The sequence below is a fragment of the Numida meleagris genome, chromosome 25, assembly GCF_002078875.1.
Source record: "Numida meleagris isolate 19003 breed g44 Domestic line chromosome 25, NumMel1.0, whole genome shotgun sequence".
Taxonomy (NCBI): Eukaryota; Metazoa; Chordata; class Aves; order Galliformes; family Numididae; genus Numida; species Numida meleagris.
The window spans coordinates 843,645-860,255 of NC_034433.1; the positions used below are offsets into that span (position 1 = coordinate 843,645).

The window sequence follows — 16,611 nt, forward strand, 5'->3', positions numbered from 1 at the left end:
TCCTTCCCTCCCTTCCTCCCTCCCTTCCTTCCCTCCCTCCTTCCTTCCTTCCCCCCTCCCTTCCTCCCTTTCATTGCAGATTAAAGAAGCCCCTGCTCTCTGGGTGCAAGGCAGTTCAGGCAAAGGTTATTCCCTTCCTACAGAAAAGGTTGATTCATGGCTGGGATTTGCTTGATTTCTGGGCAAAAATGAACCAAGCTGAGATGCTTTCCTGCCTGGCTTCCTTCTCACAGTGGAGGTACCCCCGTGCTCCCAGTTTCTCACACATCACACCCACCTCCCCCAAAGCTGAAGGAGTTTTAGCCAGGGAGCAAAGGGAGATGGAGGAGCGGAGCTGGGCCGATGTCAGGACCAGCGGATGGGTGGAGGTGCAGGATGCGCTGCTGGGCCCCGGGGCGAGGCTGAGGAATGCCCCAATTACAGCGCGATTATGGGAACTGGAAGCTCTCCTCTGCCCTTAGCCAAAGAAACACGCGTGGGGATGAGGCACAGGACACTGTTCCCAAGGGAAAAGAAAAGAATCCTGGCCGATACTGGTCCAGCTCCTTATCGGGTGTAAATGGGTGTCCTCTGCTGGTCTGCACCAGGTGAGGTTCTGGGATTCCCAGGAGCAAAGGCTGGAAAAGCCACAGCTGAGAGGGAAAGTCCGAGCAGAGATAAATAATGAGGGAATAGATAGGAAACAGCAAAGGCGAGATAGCAAAGCCTGCTGCTAACTCCAGCATTTTCAGCATAGCAGAGATGAAGGACAGGCTCAGAATGATCTCACAGGGCTGGGATTTGAGGATATGGCAGATGATCTTACAGGGAAAATCCAGCATGATTGGCCATTGCCAATGTGGAAGAGATAGTTTGGGGTTACGGCAAACATGAAGAAACATAAAAAGCAGAGGGGAAAGGTGAGCTGACCGCCTTGGGGCAGCAAAAATCTCACACCAGCAGTGTCCTGGTGGCTGGAGATCAACGCTTTGTGCTGCCCAACAGCTCAGCTTGAGCCGGCCCCAAGCGACGGGGAGGTGGGAGCTCTTCCTACAGCGGGGAACAGAGCTGGGAACTCCGTGCTGGAGGAGAAACCCACTGAGGGGTCTTTAAAATGGCAGCTCCAAGGTCCCTGAGCTGAAAATAAAGACTGGGGGAGCCCGAGGGGTGAGCATCACCAACGCTTATCCTCTGCCTGATGGCTGTCTGCTAAATCCTGGCTAGAATTTCTTCATCTTCATAATAAAAGGAATCGCAAACCGCGAGGTTTTACGTTCCTTTTCTCCATAGATCCTAGCTGGGGGTGTTCTTTCACTGCGCTCAGCCTAATCCTCCTAGAAATCCTGCTAAGTCCTGTGCCTCAGTGATATCCTTTGGCAATGAGTTTTGCAAGTAAAGCACTCGCCGTGCATTAATCAGAAAGGTTTATTGCTTTCTAGCAGCCCGCTGATGCTGGACGGCTATATATAGTTTGTCAGCAATTAGTGGGACACTTACAAGGTTATTTAAGTAAGTTCTTTTCTTTGTGCCACAACTCACGGAACTCCTTGTACGGGTGACAGCTCTTGAAAGGCCACAGTGACAGCAAAGAGGAAGAAAAGCAGAACCAGCTCGGGGTGGGTGGCTCATGGGATGGAGATGGCCTTCAGAGATGGGATTTTGATCGGGAACCTTTGGTTCAAAGGCACCACTGGGGCTGCTCAGGCCTTGGCACACCTGGAGGAATTTGGGGACAGGGTCCGGGGAGCAGCCCAGAGGGGAGGATGGGTTGGTGAGGCTGAGGATGAGCCTGGCACGTGGCTTCACCACCCAAAAATCACTGCTGGGTGGGCTTCCCCAAGGCCTTCTGGGTGCTTTTCAATGCAACAAAGCTCACAGCAATGGAGAGGCCACAAAATGTCCAGAAAAAAAGGCTGCAAGCAGCGGGGCACCCTCCCATCTCTTTGGGCACGCTCTGCACTCAGCCGGAGGTGTTTAATGACTGTTTTGGATCTTGGAGAGCCAGCGGCTGCCTCCTCCCACGCACCCAAGGTAATTCACCTCCTCCAGCCTCTGCAGGAGGCGTTGACGGGCTCAGGGTGCTGGTAGAACAGGTTCTGGGCTGGGAGTTGTCTCTGAAACCCTGGGAGACCTGGATGGATCCAGCCCAGAGCGCGGGTCTCGCCGTGAGCCCTGGCACAGCAGGCAGCGAGCTGGGCTCTGCTCTGCGTGGCACTCCTGGGCAGGGCGGCTTTTGCACGGCGCTGCTAGTAGACAAATTACAGCCCTGCCTCTGTCCAGGTAGATAAGAGACCATGTGATGCAGCGGGGTGGTAAACGGGCTGCAGGAGGGTAAAGGTGCACAGGGAAATAACCTTGCAGGTTCCCTCCCTCCTCGGGCAGCCAGTCCCCACCGACCCACCTTGGCCTGGATGCCTGCGAGGTTTTGGGGCTGCCGGAGACCCACGGGAAGCAGCGATGTCTTTCAGCAGGAGGAACTGGTCCGATCTTTCCAGGTGGGTTAGGGCAGCAAGGAGGGGGTCAGGGTGGGCTGCTGGCACTGCGGGGTGTGGGGAGGATGGGGGCTGCCATCAGGTGCTGGTGCTGCCCCATTAGAGCTCGGTGCTGGGGGGGTTTCTCGTGGGTGGCTGAGACCTGGAGTGGTTTTGTTTCTTCTGCCTATGGGAGAAGGGAAGCAGCTCTGGGGAGTTATCCTTGCCCCACGCCAGGTGTGTTCCTGGTTTTGGGGTCTCTTTGCTGTTCTCTGGGCTGGTTCTAGGGTTGGCTGTGGGGTTTTGTGCTCTCCTGTGCTCGTGTGGCCCCCGCTGCGTGCCCAGGCTCTGCCCGTCTGATTCATCCCCACCGCCAAACCTGCCCGGCCCCGTGGCTATGCCCTTCCCAAAGGGAATTTGGGCTCTGATGGGAGCTCCTGGGCTGGGGGAGGTGGAGGCTGGGGGCTCATGTGCAGCCTGAAGACGTGGGGTCGGTGTCGGCATTGTGCACACTCAGAGCTGGTCACGGTGAGTCAGACACAGCCCACGGAGCGGAGCAGAAATCCCTGTCTGGCTGCTGGCTCACCCAGCCAAAGGGCCCCCAGGACGGCCCTTTTTTGGGGTAAAACAGCCACTGCGGTCAGCACAGAACTGGGAACTGATCCCCCGGTGCTCGGGGGCTGCCAGCGTGCACCACTGCCTCTGCCACGGGGCTCTGGGACAGATCCGGAGTGCATCCAAACCCCATCCAGAGCCACCTCTGCGCCCAGCGGGTCCTGCGCCCGGCGCTTGCACAAGGCAAGAAGGCGGTTTCTCTTCCCATGAGATGAGACAGCATTCCCCGAAACAGCAGGGATGTCAAATATCTCAGCACTAATGATTAACAGGGCAGGAGAGGACAAGGCAAGGGAGAGTTGCCAACCTCCTTTTACTCATCTCTTTGAGGTTAAAAAAGGTAATACAGTGAGAAAGGAATCCCTCTTTGAAACAGCAGAGGGAAAGACTGGCAAAGCAAATCCGTAGCCTGATGTCCGGATTATTTAATTACCAATAATGAGAAACTGCATGTCAGCAATGCCAGCTATGTGCCGCCTGCAGGAGCCAAGCAAACACGAGGCGGGGAAACCTCGGTTTCATTCTGGAGCCTGCGCGTGCAAATCAAAGTAACGCGGGCTCGGAGCTTTGGCTCTGTGCTGTCACTGTGGGAGGGACACGCGGCAGCGCCTGTGTCCTTGCAAATACAGCCGAGTGGCTCTGCAAGGGCAGCTGAGCAGAGACGTTTGCAGGCAAATAGAGGCGAGCGCTGCTGCAGTGCTGGGGATGCTCACAGCGGAGCCCCACGGGAGGTCCCCAGCTTCTCCATCCCCGCTGCTCCCCACGCCACGCTGTGCTCGGGGTGGTGGGGACGGAGCAAGGCACCATTCCCCCAGCCCTGCTCTCCGTTCCGCTCTGCTGCCCCTGCAGCCTCCCCCGCCTCCGTCCACCAGGAAGAACAGAAGCTGCGAATGGTCGCGGGGGGTAATGTGGTTTAATTTATGACCCAGCCTTCATTACACAGTAACTCGCAGAGCGCACGGCGAGTCGCCGTGTCCGCAGCAGCGCTGGACCCGGGCGTGCTCTGACTTTCACATTCTTAAAAGTCATGTTCAAAGCGAACGCTGGGCCTGGGTGAGCTGCACAGAGCGGGGCCGGATCCTGCAGGGGCTGCGTGTGTCAGGGCTGGGGCTGCAGGTACACAGATGCTGTTGTGAAAACTGCACGGCAGCCTGGAAAGTATTGCCCAGCACTGGCAGAGAGAGCGGGCATGGTTTGCATGGAGAAAGGAACCTTATTTTCTGAATAGCTTTGTATTCAGGGTGGTGTTTTAGCCTAAAAGCCATTACTTTGGCTGGCGTAAAATAGCATCTTTAAAAACAGCTCTTTAGAGAGGATGATGAACATTGCTATTTTGGTATAAGCTGTGGTTATAACAAATTCTTGGTCCTTCTGGATGTGGGAACCAGGGGAGCTCTGCAGCCTTCTGCCCCCAGGGCCTCTTGCACAATGAAAATTAAAAGGCCATCCCCATAACCCATGCTGTGGCTACAGCAACCTGCTGCCACTCACAGTGACCCACCCGGGCCGTGGGGTTGGGATCCGTGCCGCGGTTCCAGGGCTCTGCTGAGTTACAGGTGAAATATCCTCACCCGGAAAGGCTTGCTTAATGTAGGGATTCCTTTCGGATGAATGCTGCCCTGAATGGGATACATTAGGAGTTGGAAAGTCAAGTGCTTGTGTTGGGAAATGCGGGGATCAGTTGGGTGGAGTGGAAGTGCTTTGCAACACGCGGTTCGTGTCGGTGTCCCCTCCCCTGTGCCCAGCAGCCCCACACTTCCACCATGGTCGGAGTTTTGGGTGGTCCTGTGCGGAGCCAGGATTTGGGCTCAGGGATCGTTATGGGTCCCTTCCACCTCGGGATGTTCTACGACTCTGTGATTCCACATCTCCTCCCAAACAGCCTGGCCAGGCAGAGGACACTTGAAGATGAAGAAGAGCAGCAAAGGGAGCGCCGGCGGAGGCACCGCAGCCTGCTGTCCTCCTCGTCTGTGGATGAAGACCACCCCAGCCCCGGGAAGGACCCCAGCCCCGCTCCCAGCAGGTGGGTGCTGCCCATGCCCTGGGTGCTTCTTGAGCAGAAAGAAGCAGCCCAGCAGCCAGCCCTGTCCTGTGCTGTGACCTGTGCTGGAGTGGGGAGCTGCCCCATCAGCTGTGGGCTGGAAGCCATCCCCCGGTGCTGGGCGCTGAGGTCTGACCCTGCTCGGTCTCTCTGCAGGTCCCAGGCCCCGGTGAAGCCGGTGGCTCCGGAGGAAGGCGAGGAGCGAACGCTCTCGCAGGTGCTGAGGACAAAAGAAGGGAGACGGTTGAGGTCACCAATGGCAGTGTCCGAGAAACTAAAACAGGAGAAGGAGCAGCAGGAGGCAGGAGTGAAGCCACACAAGGAGCAGGAGAGCATTGCGGCTGCAGAGCGGGATCAGGATACGGCCCCAGCCCCGGCAGAAGAGCAGCACCCAGAGCCGGCCCACGAGAGGAAGGTGACAGTGAGAGGACGGCTGCAAGACAGAGAGGGACCAGGAACGGGGACACCCCGGGGTGAGCAGAGGAGAGAGGAGGAGCAGCAGCGAGTGGCTCCAGAGCTGGGGGGCTGCCGGCTGCGCGAGGTGAAGATCCTGACCCGGACGAGGAGCTCCAGCACAGAGGAGAAGGCGGCCTCGGAGGGGACCTCACCTCCAGCCCAGCAGGTGAGCAGGACCTGGGCACGGTGCCGAGCCTTGGGCTGGGAAGTTCTGGGTGCTGGAAGGACAACGGAGAACCAAAGGGTACCAGGAGGGAAATGCAGCCTACGGGCTGTTGGGGAAGGTGTGCTATGGAAGTGCTTCCTGGCCTCGTGGTGCTGTTGGCTGAGCAGCACCTTGTGAGGTTGGGGTCTGTCCTTGCCCTGCCGCACGCTCTAGATGGACAAGGACGTACCACGGTCCCACCACCTCCCTTCCTCATTTGCACATGCCATTCTGATCACCTTCTCCTGCAGCCCTGCCAATTGCCATCAGGTTTCCCTGAAGGGATGTTTGGGCTTTGCAAATCCAAAGGAGACAGCCAAAGTTTGGAGGGTCTCAAACCACCACCTCCAAACCATTTCCACCCTGGCTGCTCTGCTCACTGCACCTGAACCTTCCCTGCAAACTCTACCTGGCTGCATCGGATGTCTGCTTTTTTCTCAGCATCCACCCAGGAATCCCTCAAAGGAGGGAATGCAGCCGCCTCCCAGCCAGGAGGAACCTACAGGAAAGCCAGATGCTTCCCCAGCTCCTGCCACCTTCAGCAGCTCCATCCGAAGAAGCAGCCCAAGAACGGTCTCCTTTCGGGTAAGAGCAAAACAAGGGGGAAAAGGAATCGCTTTAAGGCAGTGCAAAGATCTTCATTTCAAGTCTTCTGCGGGTGGAAGCAGAGCTTGCTTGAGAATGGGGAAGCTGAGTCCAACCCAGGTTCTCTTGTTCTTATCTGTTGCTCATGTATCCCCTCCCCTTGTGTCTTCCAGGTGATCTCAAAGAAACAGAAAGAAGAAAATGAGAGCCCTCTGGCGAGAAGGTCAGAGCCCTCCAGGCGCTGCCCTTCCGGGCAGGGATGGTCCCTCCTCTGTTTTCAAAGGGAGGAGGAGGGAGTGGGACCTGGCCCTGGGTCTGCAGAACATCGGCCCCAGGCTGCCTGGGCAGGGTGCTTGGAGGGACAGCAAACTGTGAAGATAGGGACGTGGCTTAGCGGGCATGGTGGGGTGGGTTGGCGGTTGATGGCCTTAGAGGTCTTTTCCAACCTTAAGGATTCTATGATTCTAAGACGAAGCCCAGACCTGGCAGTGCTGGAGATGGTGAACTGGAGAGCTAAGGGTGTGGGCCATATCAATCCCCACAGACCTGGGTCACTGTTGGGGATGGAGCTGTTTCCTTGGCAGATGGGTGCAGGATGAGTGCCTGGGTTGGATGGGCTCTCTTCCTTCCAAGTGGAGCCCCCAGGACCACGGGCTGAACCGAGGAGATCCCGGGGGCTGCGTTCAACTCCCTCCCCCCTTCTTCACCAGTGCGAGCATGAGGATCCCGGGCAGCAGCAGCAGCAGCATTGAGGAGAAGCTGGAAAAGTACACGTCAGCCGTGCAGGTAGAGAAACCAGGCTGGGAGATGCGTGAGGAGAGGGAAAGGGTGGCCTAGAGCTGAGTGGGGAGAGATGGGCTGAGCTTCTCAAAAAAAAAAAAAACAACATCTTAATGAGGCTGAAGAATGTCCCATGTGGAAAATGGATCAGCCTCGGGGCTTAGGAGCAGAACCTCGGAGGGGGTCACAGGGATGCTGCATGGCCCTGCTGGGCAACCCCGTGAGCTGGAGGAGGTCGGGGAGGGAGCAGACCGTGCTTTGCTCTTCAGAACCTCGGGGTGAGCACGGCCCCCGCTGATCCCCCCATTCTCTCGCAGCGCTCAGGCTCGGTGAGATCTTCCCTGACCGTCCAGAAGAGCCTGGTGCTGACTTCGGAGGGGGTGGCCAGCAAACGCAACTTCTTTGAGGCCAGCGTTCCCAGCAAGGCAGAGCCGCTCGCTGCCAGGAAGGTGAGGGCAGGGGCGGGCTCCGGCTTTTTGGGGCAAATCTTCCCCATTTTGGGTACCGATGGGTTGGATGTCAAAGTGCAGTGTGACAGGCTGCTGCCTGGATGGGTTTGGTGCGGGGTTGGTGGTAGCTGTGTGGGCTTGGGCCACCAAAACTGTGTTCTGGCAGTGTGTGGGTTCATGCTGATGCTCTGGTATTCGGGGAGCTGGGACAGAGCCAAGGTGTGGGCTGCCCCTCACCTTCTGTGGATTTGCTCCGTCTCCCTGTGCCCTGGGGACAGCCCTGGGCTGTGTTTGTGCAGTGGGAGGGCTGGAGCTGTAACCCTGCTGTCCATCTCTGTGCCACAGGACAACCTGAAGATCCCGGGATCGGTGACGTCGCGCATTAACCTGTGGATCAGCCGAACTCAGGAGCCTGCCAAGGAGGAAAAGAGCAAGGTACCAGCTTATGTCAATACCTCGGGCCAAACCCTGAGACTTGGCAGCCTGGTGGGACACATCCCTGCACTGGGGGGGCAGGTGGGGCTGGAAGGGTTTGGAGGACCCTTGGCTGAACCCGTTAAAGGCTCTGATACTTCACACGGGCTCTGTGGAGCTTGAGGACCTGCTGTGCACCAAGCTGTGTGCGGGGTCTGGAATGATTTGCATGCTGTGTACAGGATGCCCCCAAAACAACAGTGTCCCACAGCTGCGGGGACTCCGACTTGGCTCCTGTGGCATGGATTTGAGGGCGATGGGTGGGAGACTCTTTGGCCTCCAGGCAGCTTTCTCTGCTTGGAGAGATTCGGCAAGGACAAATGCTGGGCAGATGTCACCCTATACAGCAACAGGATTTGTTGCTGCCGCTGGTGGCAGCCGCCTGGTAGAGGACGAGGAGGGGCAGCCCCAGTCGGTCCGACATGCCTGGGCACCCCCAGCACTGAGCCCTGGGATTAGCACTGCCCAGACGTGTCTGCATGGGAGGCTGCGCTGCCTCTGTCTGCCTGTAAGGGTTTGCTTCTGGGGTCACTCCTGGGTAAGATTTTCTCCTTTCGTTGTTTTTTTGGGGGGAGGGCACCCAGCCCATGACAGGGATTGGGGCTGGGTGATCTTTAAGGTCACTTCCAACCCAACCATTCTATGATTCTGCGATCCAATTCTGTGGGCTGGAGCTGCACTTTGTTTTGGGGATCTGCCAGGTGCAGGATCTCATGCTGGTTCCTTTTAGCTGGAACACGCACTCTTCAAACTCTGCTTGAAGCCAGCAAGGCAATCCTGCGCATGATGGGTGGGGAAAACCTCCCCTTGCTGCTCACGACTCTCTTGTTTGCAGGACATCAGGAAAATAAACAGCCTGCCCAAGCGTGACGTCTGGGTGAAGCAGCCCAGAGATACCCCTGCAGACAGCGAGGTAGACGTGGGGCTGCGCTGAGAGCTGCCCTGGGCTGGGGCAGGGCCGGGAGCTGCGTCACCCGCAGCCTCAGCCCCATTCCTGCACTGTTCCTTCGCTTTCTTTTCCAGTTGTAACAATATCGTGCACAGCATTATTCAGATGATCTGGGAAAAAAAAAACTGTTCTGCTCTGAAGATCAAAGCCTGGCCCTGCCCCGCCGTCCAGCAGCCCACTGCCACCTGAGTCCCACTGCCACCTGCGGGTGGAACGGGGTGGCTGGGGTCCTCTGCTTGTGGGCTGGGAAGGAAGAAGCCTGGAGGTCCGTCCCTGCGTCCCCTCTCCTCGCTCGCTGCCTGTCCAGGAGTACCCAGGCCTGGAGGCTTCCTCCAGACTCTGAAGACAAACCCTTGCCTTGCTTCCCTACAACATTGCGGTGTCCTGCTCCCAATCCCTGGCTGTGCCCCATAACTGTGCTTGCTAAGGGGATCTGCCCGTACCTGTCCCTTGCAGCTGGATCGTGTCAGCAGGGTGTGAGGCTGCACATCCATAGACTGTGCCCGGCCCCACGTGTGGGGTGAGGTGGGGGGCAGGGAGATGTCACCCCCTCCCCAAGGCTGGCGGGGGACCAACCAAAGGCAAAGGCTGCAAAGTGTGTGTGCCAGCGTAGCCTGGAGATCCCAAAGACCCCAAAGCCACCTGGTCCCCATGTGCCTGCCGAGCCCCTCCGAGGGGACACCAGGTGCCTATAACGCAATGCCCAAATCCTTCTGCCACAGGCTGGGGCTGTGCCTTCAGCAATCACCGCGCTGTCCGAATCCGGTGTGGGACCCTCCTGCTGCCCCTGGATCTGTTCTTGCTTGTTCGGCTTTGGATAGCACTTGATTTTCTCTCTAGGACTGCGTTGTTTTCTAATAAAAGCGGCTCCTTCTAAAACGTTCCTGCTCAGCTGGGACCTGAAGGATTTGCTTCCCATCATCCTGCAAGAGGAAAAACGCAAAGATTTAAGACAAATATCTCGGGGTGGGGGGATAAAAACAGTCTGAGCCTTCGCATGACAGCATCTGGGGCTGCAGCGGAGGGTCGGGTCCGAAGCGCTGCCTTATCAGCGTCCCCAGCCCTGGGAGGTGACAGCTGGCTGGCTTGTGTCAGCCCCTCGGGCACTCACGTATCTCCATCCGACGGGTTTAAAATAGCAAATCTCTGAGGCCACACAATAGCTTGGGCTTATATGGGCTCCTGGGGGGGAAGGGGGAGCACGGAGGGGGCCGGGGCCGCTGCTGCCGAAATAGCAGCTCACAAGTGTTGCATTCCTCTCTGGGCGCCGGGCACATTCCTCCTGACTCTGCCCGCCCCGGGGTGGGTGCTGGGGGGCCCTTAAAGCCTCTGCCCCCCAAGGAGCCCTTCCCAGACGGCCGCCGGCTCCCCACTGCTCCGTGGGACCTCAGCACAGGTAAGGCTGGGGATGCTCAGCTCCAGGAGGTGACGATCTAGCAGGGGTTTGGCTCGGGGTCAGTGTGGTCCAGCTGCTCTCATTGGGATGTCTTCCTGGCGTGGAGGCATTCCCCCGGGTAAAGCACCGGAGCCTTCTCCAGTGGGTTTGTCGGCATCACAGCCGGTGTTGTTAGGAGCTGGGAAGGATTCGGGGTGCCCCTGGAACCCTGGTGATGCTGGGGGGGGGATGCGATGCCCGCAGGAGCACCAGCAAAGCCTGCAGCGTGTGTTAGAGCTGGGGTGCTCCTGGTTGTTTCAGAACGGGTGGTCAAAGCTTGAACTGGAATATTTATCCCATCTCCGTGTCAGTTTCTGTGCAGAGGATGGAGAGATAGTTCTTACAGGCACATTCCAGGGTAACATTGGCTTTTCTGTTGTGCCCCCTCAACAGTTCTGGTTTTGCTGCTGTTTCTCAGCAAATGTGTGGTGGAATGTGGTGATGCAGGAGGTGAATGGGAACGTGTCCCAGCCAGGAAGGGATCTCTGCTCCTGGGAGCCCTGGGTGCCAGCAGCCACGCAAAGGGTTTGGCCAAACTCTGGGGGCAGCAGGGCCATGCCGTGCCCCAAATGGCAGCCAAGGAGGTCGAGGGGCTGAGCCAGAAAGAAAGGGGCCCTGGCAGCAGCTGGGCAGTGAACCCAAGGCTGGGTTCTGACTTCACTGGTCTCCAAAAAGCCCCCCCTGAGTCACGGCTCAGCAGGGAGATCTGACAGCTGCACAGCACGCTGAGGCATCCCCACTGCTGCACGTCTTCCCCACGTCTGCAGGTCCCAGTCCTGCACTCAGCATCCTTACTAAGCGATCCCCACGCCGCTCCTACCCATCACGGGTAATAAATACCCGACAGATGCAGTCAGGAGCAGTTGTTCCTACAACGCCCAGTGAGAGCAGGGAGCTGCTCTGGGAACAGGTGGTTGGGCACAGGGAGGTTATTTCTAGGGCTGCCCCGCGCTGTGCGGCTGGGCGGTATCACCCAAGCACAACTGGGAGGGAGATGGGTGTTGCTAGGAAGATGCAACACGGACATTTCCACCTTTTCAGCTATGCTCAGCCCTACTGCTACACTCGGCTGTGATTTATTGTCCCCTTTGGCTGAACTCAGCCTCAGGGCCAGGAGCAGGAGTGCAGTGCCCCTGCTGAGCTCACCTTGTCCCCCCTGCTCTCGGAGGGCCGGGCTGTCTCACCAAGATCTTGTGCAGGGCTGTAGAGTGGAGATAACAGAACATCCCTGCAGGTCATCATATCACAGCTGAGCTAAGAATAGTCAGGAAGCAAACCAAGCTGGGCATTATCATTGGGTGATTTTCCCATGCCCTGAGCAAAGGCAGCGCCCTGGGATGGCTCCAGCACAGGGAGCTGCGTGTCCTGGACACAACTCCTGGCAGCGGCTATCAGCGTGGCATGGGGCTGTGCCAGACCTCTTGCCTCTTGTCCATGGTGAGGTGCGATCCTGGAATGGAAGGGGATGGAGGAACCTTATCTCTCCTGAGATATCACTGCCGCAGCCCGGCTGGGGACAGCTCGCAGCTCCAAGTGCTCTGGGGAGAAGCAGCAGGACGGGCTGTGCTTGTCCTTATCTCAGCTTCTAACCCTTGCTTTTTCCATCTTGCCTTGCATTCTGGTAGATAACCAAGCATGTCAGACTCTGAAGAGGTCGTTGAAGAGTATGAGCAGTAAGTGGCATGGTTTCCAACGCTCTTTCTTTCTCCTTATTCCTGCTTTCCAGCACCTAATGTGAGAGCACTTCAGCATCCCCCCCCCCCATGCCCACAGGCATCACTGCTGTGTCTGTGCCGAGACCCCCGCAGTGGGGAGCTGGGCATCAGGAGCCAATGAGCCAGTGCACTGCAAAGGAACGGACCCTGCCCTAAACATGGTGTGCTCTAAAGCAATGGGGCAGAGCTGAGAGAAGTCCAACTATCAGTCTGTGGTTGATGGGATCCTATTGCCACGTTCTGAGCATCCCAGCTCTGAGGGCACTTCGTGCTGGTGAGGGCCATAGGACCATGAAGTGCTCCTGCAGAGAAGGGGATGGATATCTGAGCTGGGTGATGAAGGGATCGATGGAAAGGGGTCCCCAGCCCTGGGGAAATGGCAGCTCCCCTTCGGCCCCACTGCTGGATGTACGTGCCCCACTGCAGCAGATTGCTGCAACTCGGCTTCTTTGTGTCATGCTTTGCAGGGAGCAGGAAGGTAAGGGGACGTGGAGCATCCACAGCCGCCTTGAGAACGATGCTAAGCAACAATGGGGGTCACTGCAATAACCCACGTCTTCTTTCTCTTCCCTTTCTCCCCTGTGCACTCATATGAAGAGGAGTACGTGGAAGAAGGTAGGTGTTCCTCCTGCTGCTGGAAGGGCAAGAGCTGTTGGTTCAGGGTTTTGCTTGAGGGGTGGCGGTGGTGGTCAGATCCTTGCTGTGGGTGGACTGTCCAGAAAAGGCCGATGGGATCACAGTCTGAATTCCTCCACCTCAAACATAGGTAGGATGAAAACCACCCTGAATTTCCTCAGGATCTCTTTTCCCACGGAGATCCCTTGACCCAAAGAGGGAGGTGGCAATGCTGGATGTGTGCATGTGGAGCAGTGCGAGCTCAATAACTCAACATGAGCTGGAGCTTCAGCCAAATGCACATTAACGGTGCTCAAGCAGAACCCCCAACTACATCAGCACGGTGCAGGACCAAACCCCACGCTGCAGCAGTGGGGCTGTCTGTACCGGGTGGGAGCTGGGGTTTGCTGGGGCTCCTGCTGCTTCAGAGCTGCCGCACAGCAAAGCAACCTGAGTGCTAAAAGCAAAGGGTCGGAGGGCTGGAGTCCTCATCTTGTGCACGCCGTAGCTCTGCCCCACGGCTTTAGGGCACCTGACTAACCTCTGCGCTTGTTCCCTTCCCCCGGCTCAGAAGAGGAAGAATGGCTTGAGGAAGAAGACGGTAGTTACTGCACCTTTCTTTGTTTCATCTCTCCACTGCTGCTGTGAATATATCGCGGGTCGGTGTGTCTTGTGCCTTTCCCTGGTTGGGAAACGGTTTTCTTTCATTCTCTCACTTCTCTGCTGCTTGTTGCACTCTCCCCATCCTTCTGTGCTCTGCCCACCTGCTCTCACTGCTGTGCTTTCTGTCTTCCACCCAAACATACCCGTGGGTCGCTGTCTTCTTTTCCTTTCTTCCTCTCTTGCTGTGGGACCGCACATCTCTGCAGGACCTGTGGGCTCTGACAGTGGACTCTCATGGGGGTACTGCTCCCTCCAGTGGAAAAATCCTCCAACAGTGCCATGCATGAGATTTATGCCGTGCAATCTCATTCTTTGCTGGGTGGGGGAGAGCAACAGAAGTTGATCTCCTCCGCTCTGGGGTCCAAGGTCTCAGCTGGGGAGGGAATGAAGGACAAAGCCAGGAGGGGGCTATATTCCTTTGATTGTATTCCCCTTCATCCATGCCCATGAACAGAGAGCAGCCTTTGGGTAAGGGCTAGAGCAAAGCCCTTTGCTTTCTGCTTCTTTCTCCTATAGCTCCCTCTCCTTTGGGTCTCTTGGACTCAGTGCCACACTTGTCCCATTCTGGGGGTCTGGAGGGAGCCAGCAGGAGCTGCGGCTGTGCCACTGACCCTGTCCTTGTTGCACAGGTCAGGAGGACCAGGTAGACGAGGAGGAAGAGGAGACTGAGGAAGCCACGGCGGAAGGTGCGTGGTCTGTGTCCCCATGCTGTCACACCTGGTGGCCACAAGGCAGAGTGTAAAGGACATGTCATTGTCCTCACCCACGGGTGCTCTGGTCACGCTTTCCCCCTTACTTTTGAGACAGAACAAGAAGATGAAACAAAAGCTCCAGGAGAAGGTAAGGTGAAGAAAGGACATTCTTTGGCCATTTCAATCTCCCACGACACTGTCTCCTTGCCACGGGGTTTCCAATGTTGAATTCAGCTGCTGCTGAAAGGAAACAATCTGCAGTAAATGGGGCAGAGCTGCCCTGGCCCCATCCTCTAGCAGGGCAGGGGCAGCGGGAGATCAGCAGGAGGGATGGATTCATGCTGCTTAGGTAAGAAATTCACCCCAGAAAACAGAACAAGGCGCCAGTGCTGCTGCCTTCCCACAGCCTGAGCTCTTGCACAGCTCATCTGGGCCCCTCCTGGAGAGGACCTGGGGTTCTCCCCATCTGCCTGGGGGTGAGGGACCTCCCCTCCCTGTGTCCACCCGGAGCTTTGCAGTGGGGACGAGCACACAGTGCTGGGGCAGCTGCACAGCCCCTCCAGGGCCAACACATCCCATGTTCCACAGGTGGTGAGGGGGACCGGGAGCAGGAGCCAGGGGAAGGTGAGGCATCCATCCCTGTTCCTCTTCAGGGGAGGAGGCACTGTCCCTGCACAGTACATACCCTGAATGCCTGGAGCATCAATGCACGTCTCAGATTTTGGCACACAGATGGGCACCTCACTGCGTTGCTTTGGTGGAGGATGATGTGCCTGTGCCGCTGGGAGGAAGGGGTTGTTGGATTTTGTGGGGCTTGGGGTCAACGTGTGCTGCTAACAATGTCTCTCTCTCCTGTTCCTGGGGACCTGCAGGTGAATCAAAGCCCAAGCCCAAGTAAGTGTTGGTGCATTTCCTCTGGTGCAAGGTTTGAATGAGGAGCTGTCCCCCTATGGCTCTTACCATGGTTTAGTGAGATGGTCACGGTGAGATCCGTAAGGGACATGGGACAGTGAAGCCCTAAAAGCATGAAAATGGGGCAGGGACTGTGGCTTAGAGAGAAGAAGGGAGAAAAACAGAGATAAACATAGGACTCTTCCCTGTCCTCCACAAACACTCACCCCTGGGGGCTGCAGGGCTCAGGGAGGAGCGCTGGGCAGAGCAGTGCATGGGTGGGAGCCCTGCCCCGTCCCCGCTGCCCACTCCCAACCTCCCGCTCACCTTTCAGGCCCTTCATGCCCAACCTGGTGCCTCCCAAAATCCCCGATGGCGAGCGCCTGGATTTCGATGTGAGTGCCTCTAACAGCAGCATCATGGCGTTGCCGTGTCCAGCAGCTCCTGGGGGGCTTCACCGCTGTGAGCGCGGCCGTCGCCTTCATTTCTGTCCACTGCAGGACATCCACCGCAAGCGCATGGAGAAGGACCTGAACGAGCTGCAGGCCCTCATCGAAGCCCACTTCGAGAGCAGGAAGAAGGAGGAAGAGGAGCTCATCTCCCTCAAGGACAGGATCGTACGTGGGCAGCCTGTCCCCTCTGTGGGCGAACAGCCCCGACACTCAGCAAGACCTGAGACGTCCCTTGTCCCTCTGTCAGAGAGGGGTTGGGATTTGAGCCAAATTTGGTGCCCAGGGGCTGAGAAGCTGCTGTAATACCCATCCCATATGGAGATGGGGGAGCAGCAGAGCTGCCCCTGGGGCTCTGAGGGTACTTGGGGTCCCAAGAGATGAAGGGAATGTCCTGGGACATCCCGGCCATGGTCCTCTCCCTCTGCAGGAGCAGCGGAGGGCAGAGAGGGCAGAGCAGCAGCGCATCCGCAGCGAGAGGGAGAAGGAGCGCCAGGCCCGCATGGCCGTGAGTCTTCCTCAGGGCTGGGGGCTCCCTGCAGCACATGGCCCACCACCACCCACCCCACACAGACCCACCCGTGGGGCACGCAGGAGCACGAGCTGTGCGTCGCGTACACATTGGTCCACGAGGTTTCCATCCATCTGTTCCATCCCACTTCTCTCCCCGGCAGGAGGAGAAAGCTCGCAAAGAGGAAGAGGAGGCACGGAAGAAGGCTGAGGAGGAAGCTCGGAAGAAGAAAGCTTTCTCCAACATGCTGCACTTCGGGGGCTACATGCAGAAGGCACGAGCCTGCCCGTGGGGTTGCACCGAAGCTGCCGGTCCTCCTGGGAGGGGGGGGCTGGACCACAGGCTGGTCCCACAGCGTCGTGTGCTGCTGCAGAGAGGGGTTCCTATGAGCAGAAGGGGACGGGCATATACCGGGGGTGTCCCAAAAGCAGAGGGTGTTGCTGGGAGGAAGAGCTGGGGATGAGAGCAGAGGCCGGGCAGGTTCCTTCCCTCTGTTGGACTCCAATGGTTTCTGCAGTCAGAGAAAAAGGGGGGCAAGAAGCAAACGGAGCGGGAGAAGAAAAAGAAGATCCTCAGTGAGCGGCGGAAGCCCCTGAACATCGACCACCTCAGTGAAGACAAGCTGAGGTACGGACG

The 16,611-nt window shown here is 57.7% G+C and overlaps 2 protein-coding genes and 1 long non-coding RNA gene across 6 annotated transcripts in view; 2 read left to right on the forward strand and 1 right to left on the reverse strand.

Annotated features, from left to right (window-relative positions):
- On the forward strand, positions 2,068-9,883 carry LAD1 (ladinin 1). 4 transcript variants are annotated; one of them, XM_021377410.1, is made up of 10 exons: positions 2,068-2,259; positions 2,362-2,474; positions 4,948-5,088; positions 5,263-5,728; positions 6,209-6,352; positions 6,526-6,575; positions 7,063-7,138; positions 7,450-7,581; positions 7,927-8,016; positions 8,891-9,883. In XM_021377410.1, exons 2-10 carry the CDS (start codon positions 2,437-2,439, stop codon positions 8,987-8,989), a joined length of 1,236 nt encoding a protein of 411 aa, XP_021233085.1. In that variant the 5' UTR covers positions 2,068-2,259; positions 2,362-2,436; the 3' UTR covers positions 8,990-9,883. The 4 variants fall into 4 exon arrangements, with proteins under 4 accessions (XP_021233085.1, XP_021233084.1, XP_021233086.1 ...); XM_021377409.1 differs by having other exon boundaries at positions 2,069-2,259; positions 2,341-2,474; XM_021377411.1 differs by lacking the exon at positions 2,068-2,259 and having other exon boundaries at positions 2,266-2,474; positions 8,891-8,968; positions 9,079-9,883.
- Positions 10,039-16,611, reverse strand: part of LOC110388291 — an 8,579-nt gene continuing 2,006 nt past the window's right edge. The window contains exons 2-5 of the long non-coding RNA XR_002432843.1: positions 15,343-16,486; positions 15,085-15,173; positions 14,810-14,990; positions 10,039-14,361 (exon numbers count right to left, since the gene is read on the reverse strand). This is a non-coding gene — a long non-coding RNA (uncharacterized LOC110388291). The remainder of the gene's footprint in view (positions 14,362-14,809; positions 14,991-15,084; positions 15,174-15,342; positions 16,487-16,611) is intronic.
- Positions 15,345-16,611, forward strand: part of TNNT2 (troponin T2, cardiac type) — a 3,492-nt gene continuing 2,225 nt past the window's right edge. The window contains exons 1-4 of the mRNA XM_021377413.1: positions 15,345-15,632; positions 15,895-15,972; positions 16,139-16,249; positions 16,493-16,602. Coding sequence (XP_021233088.1) covers positions 15,357-15,632; positions 15,895-15,972; positions 16,139-16,249; positions 16,493-16,602 — 575 coding nt within the window. The 5' untranslated portion in view covers positions 15,345-15,356. The remainder of the gene's footprint in view (positions 15,633-15,894; positions 15,973-16,138; positions 16,250-16,492; positions 16,603-16,611) is intronic.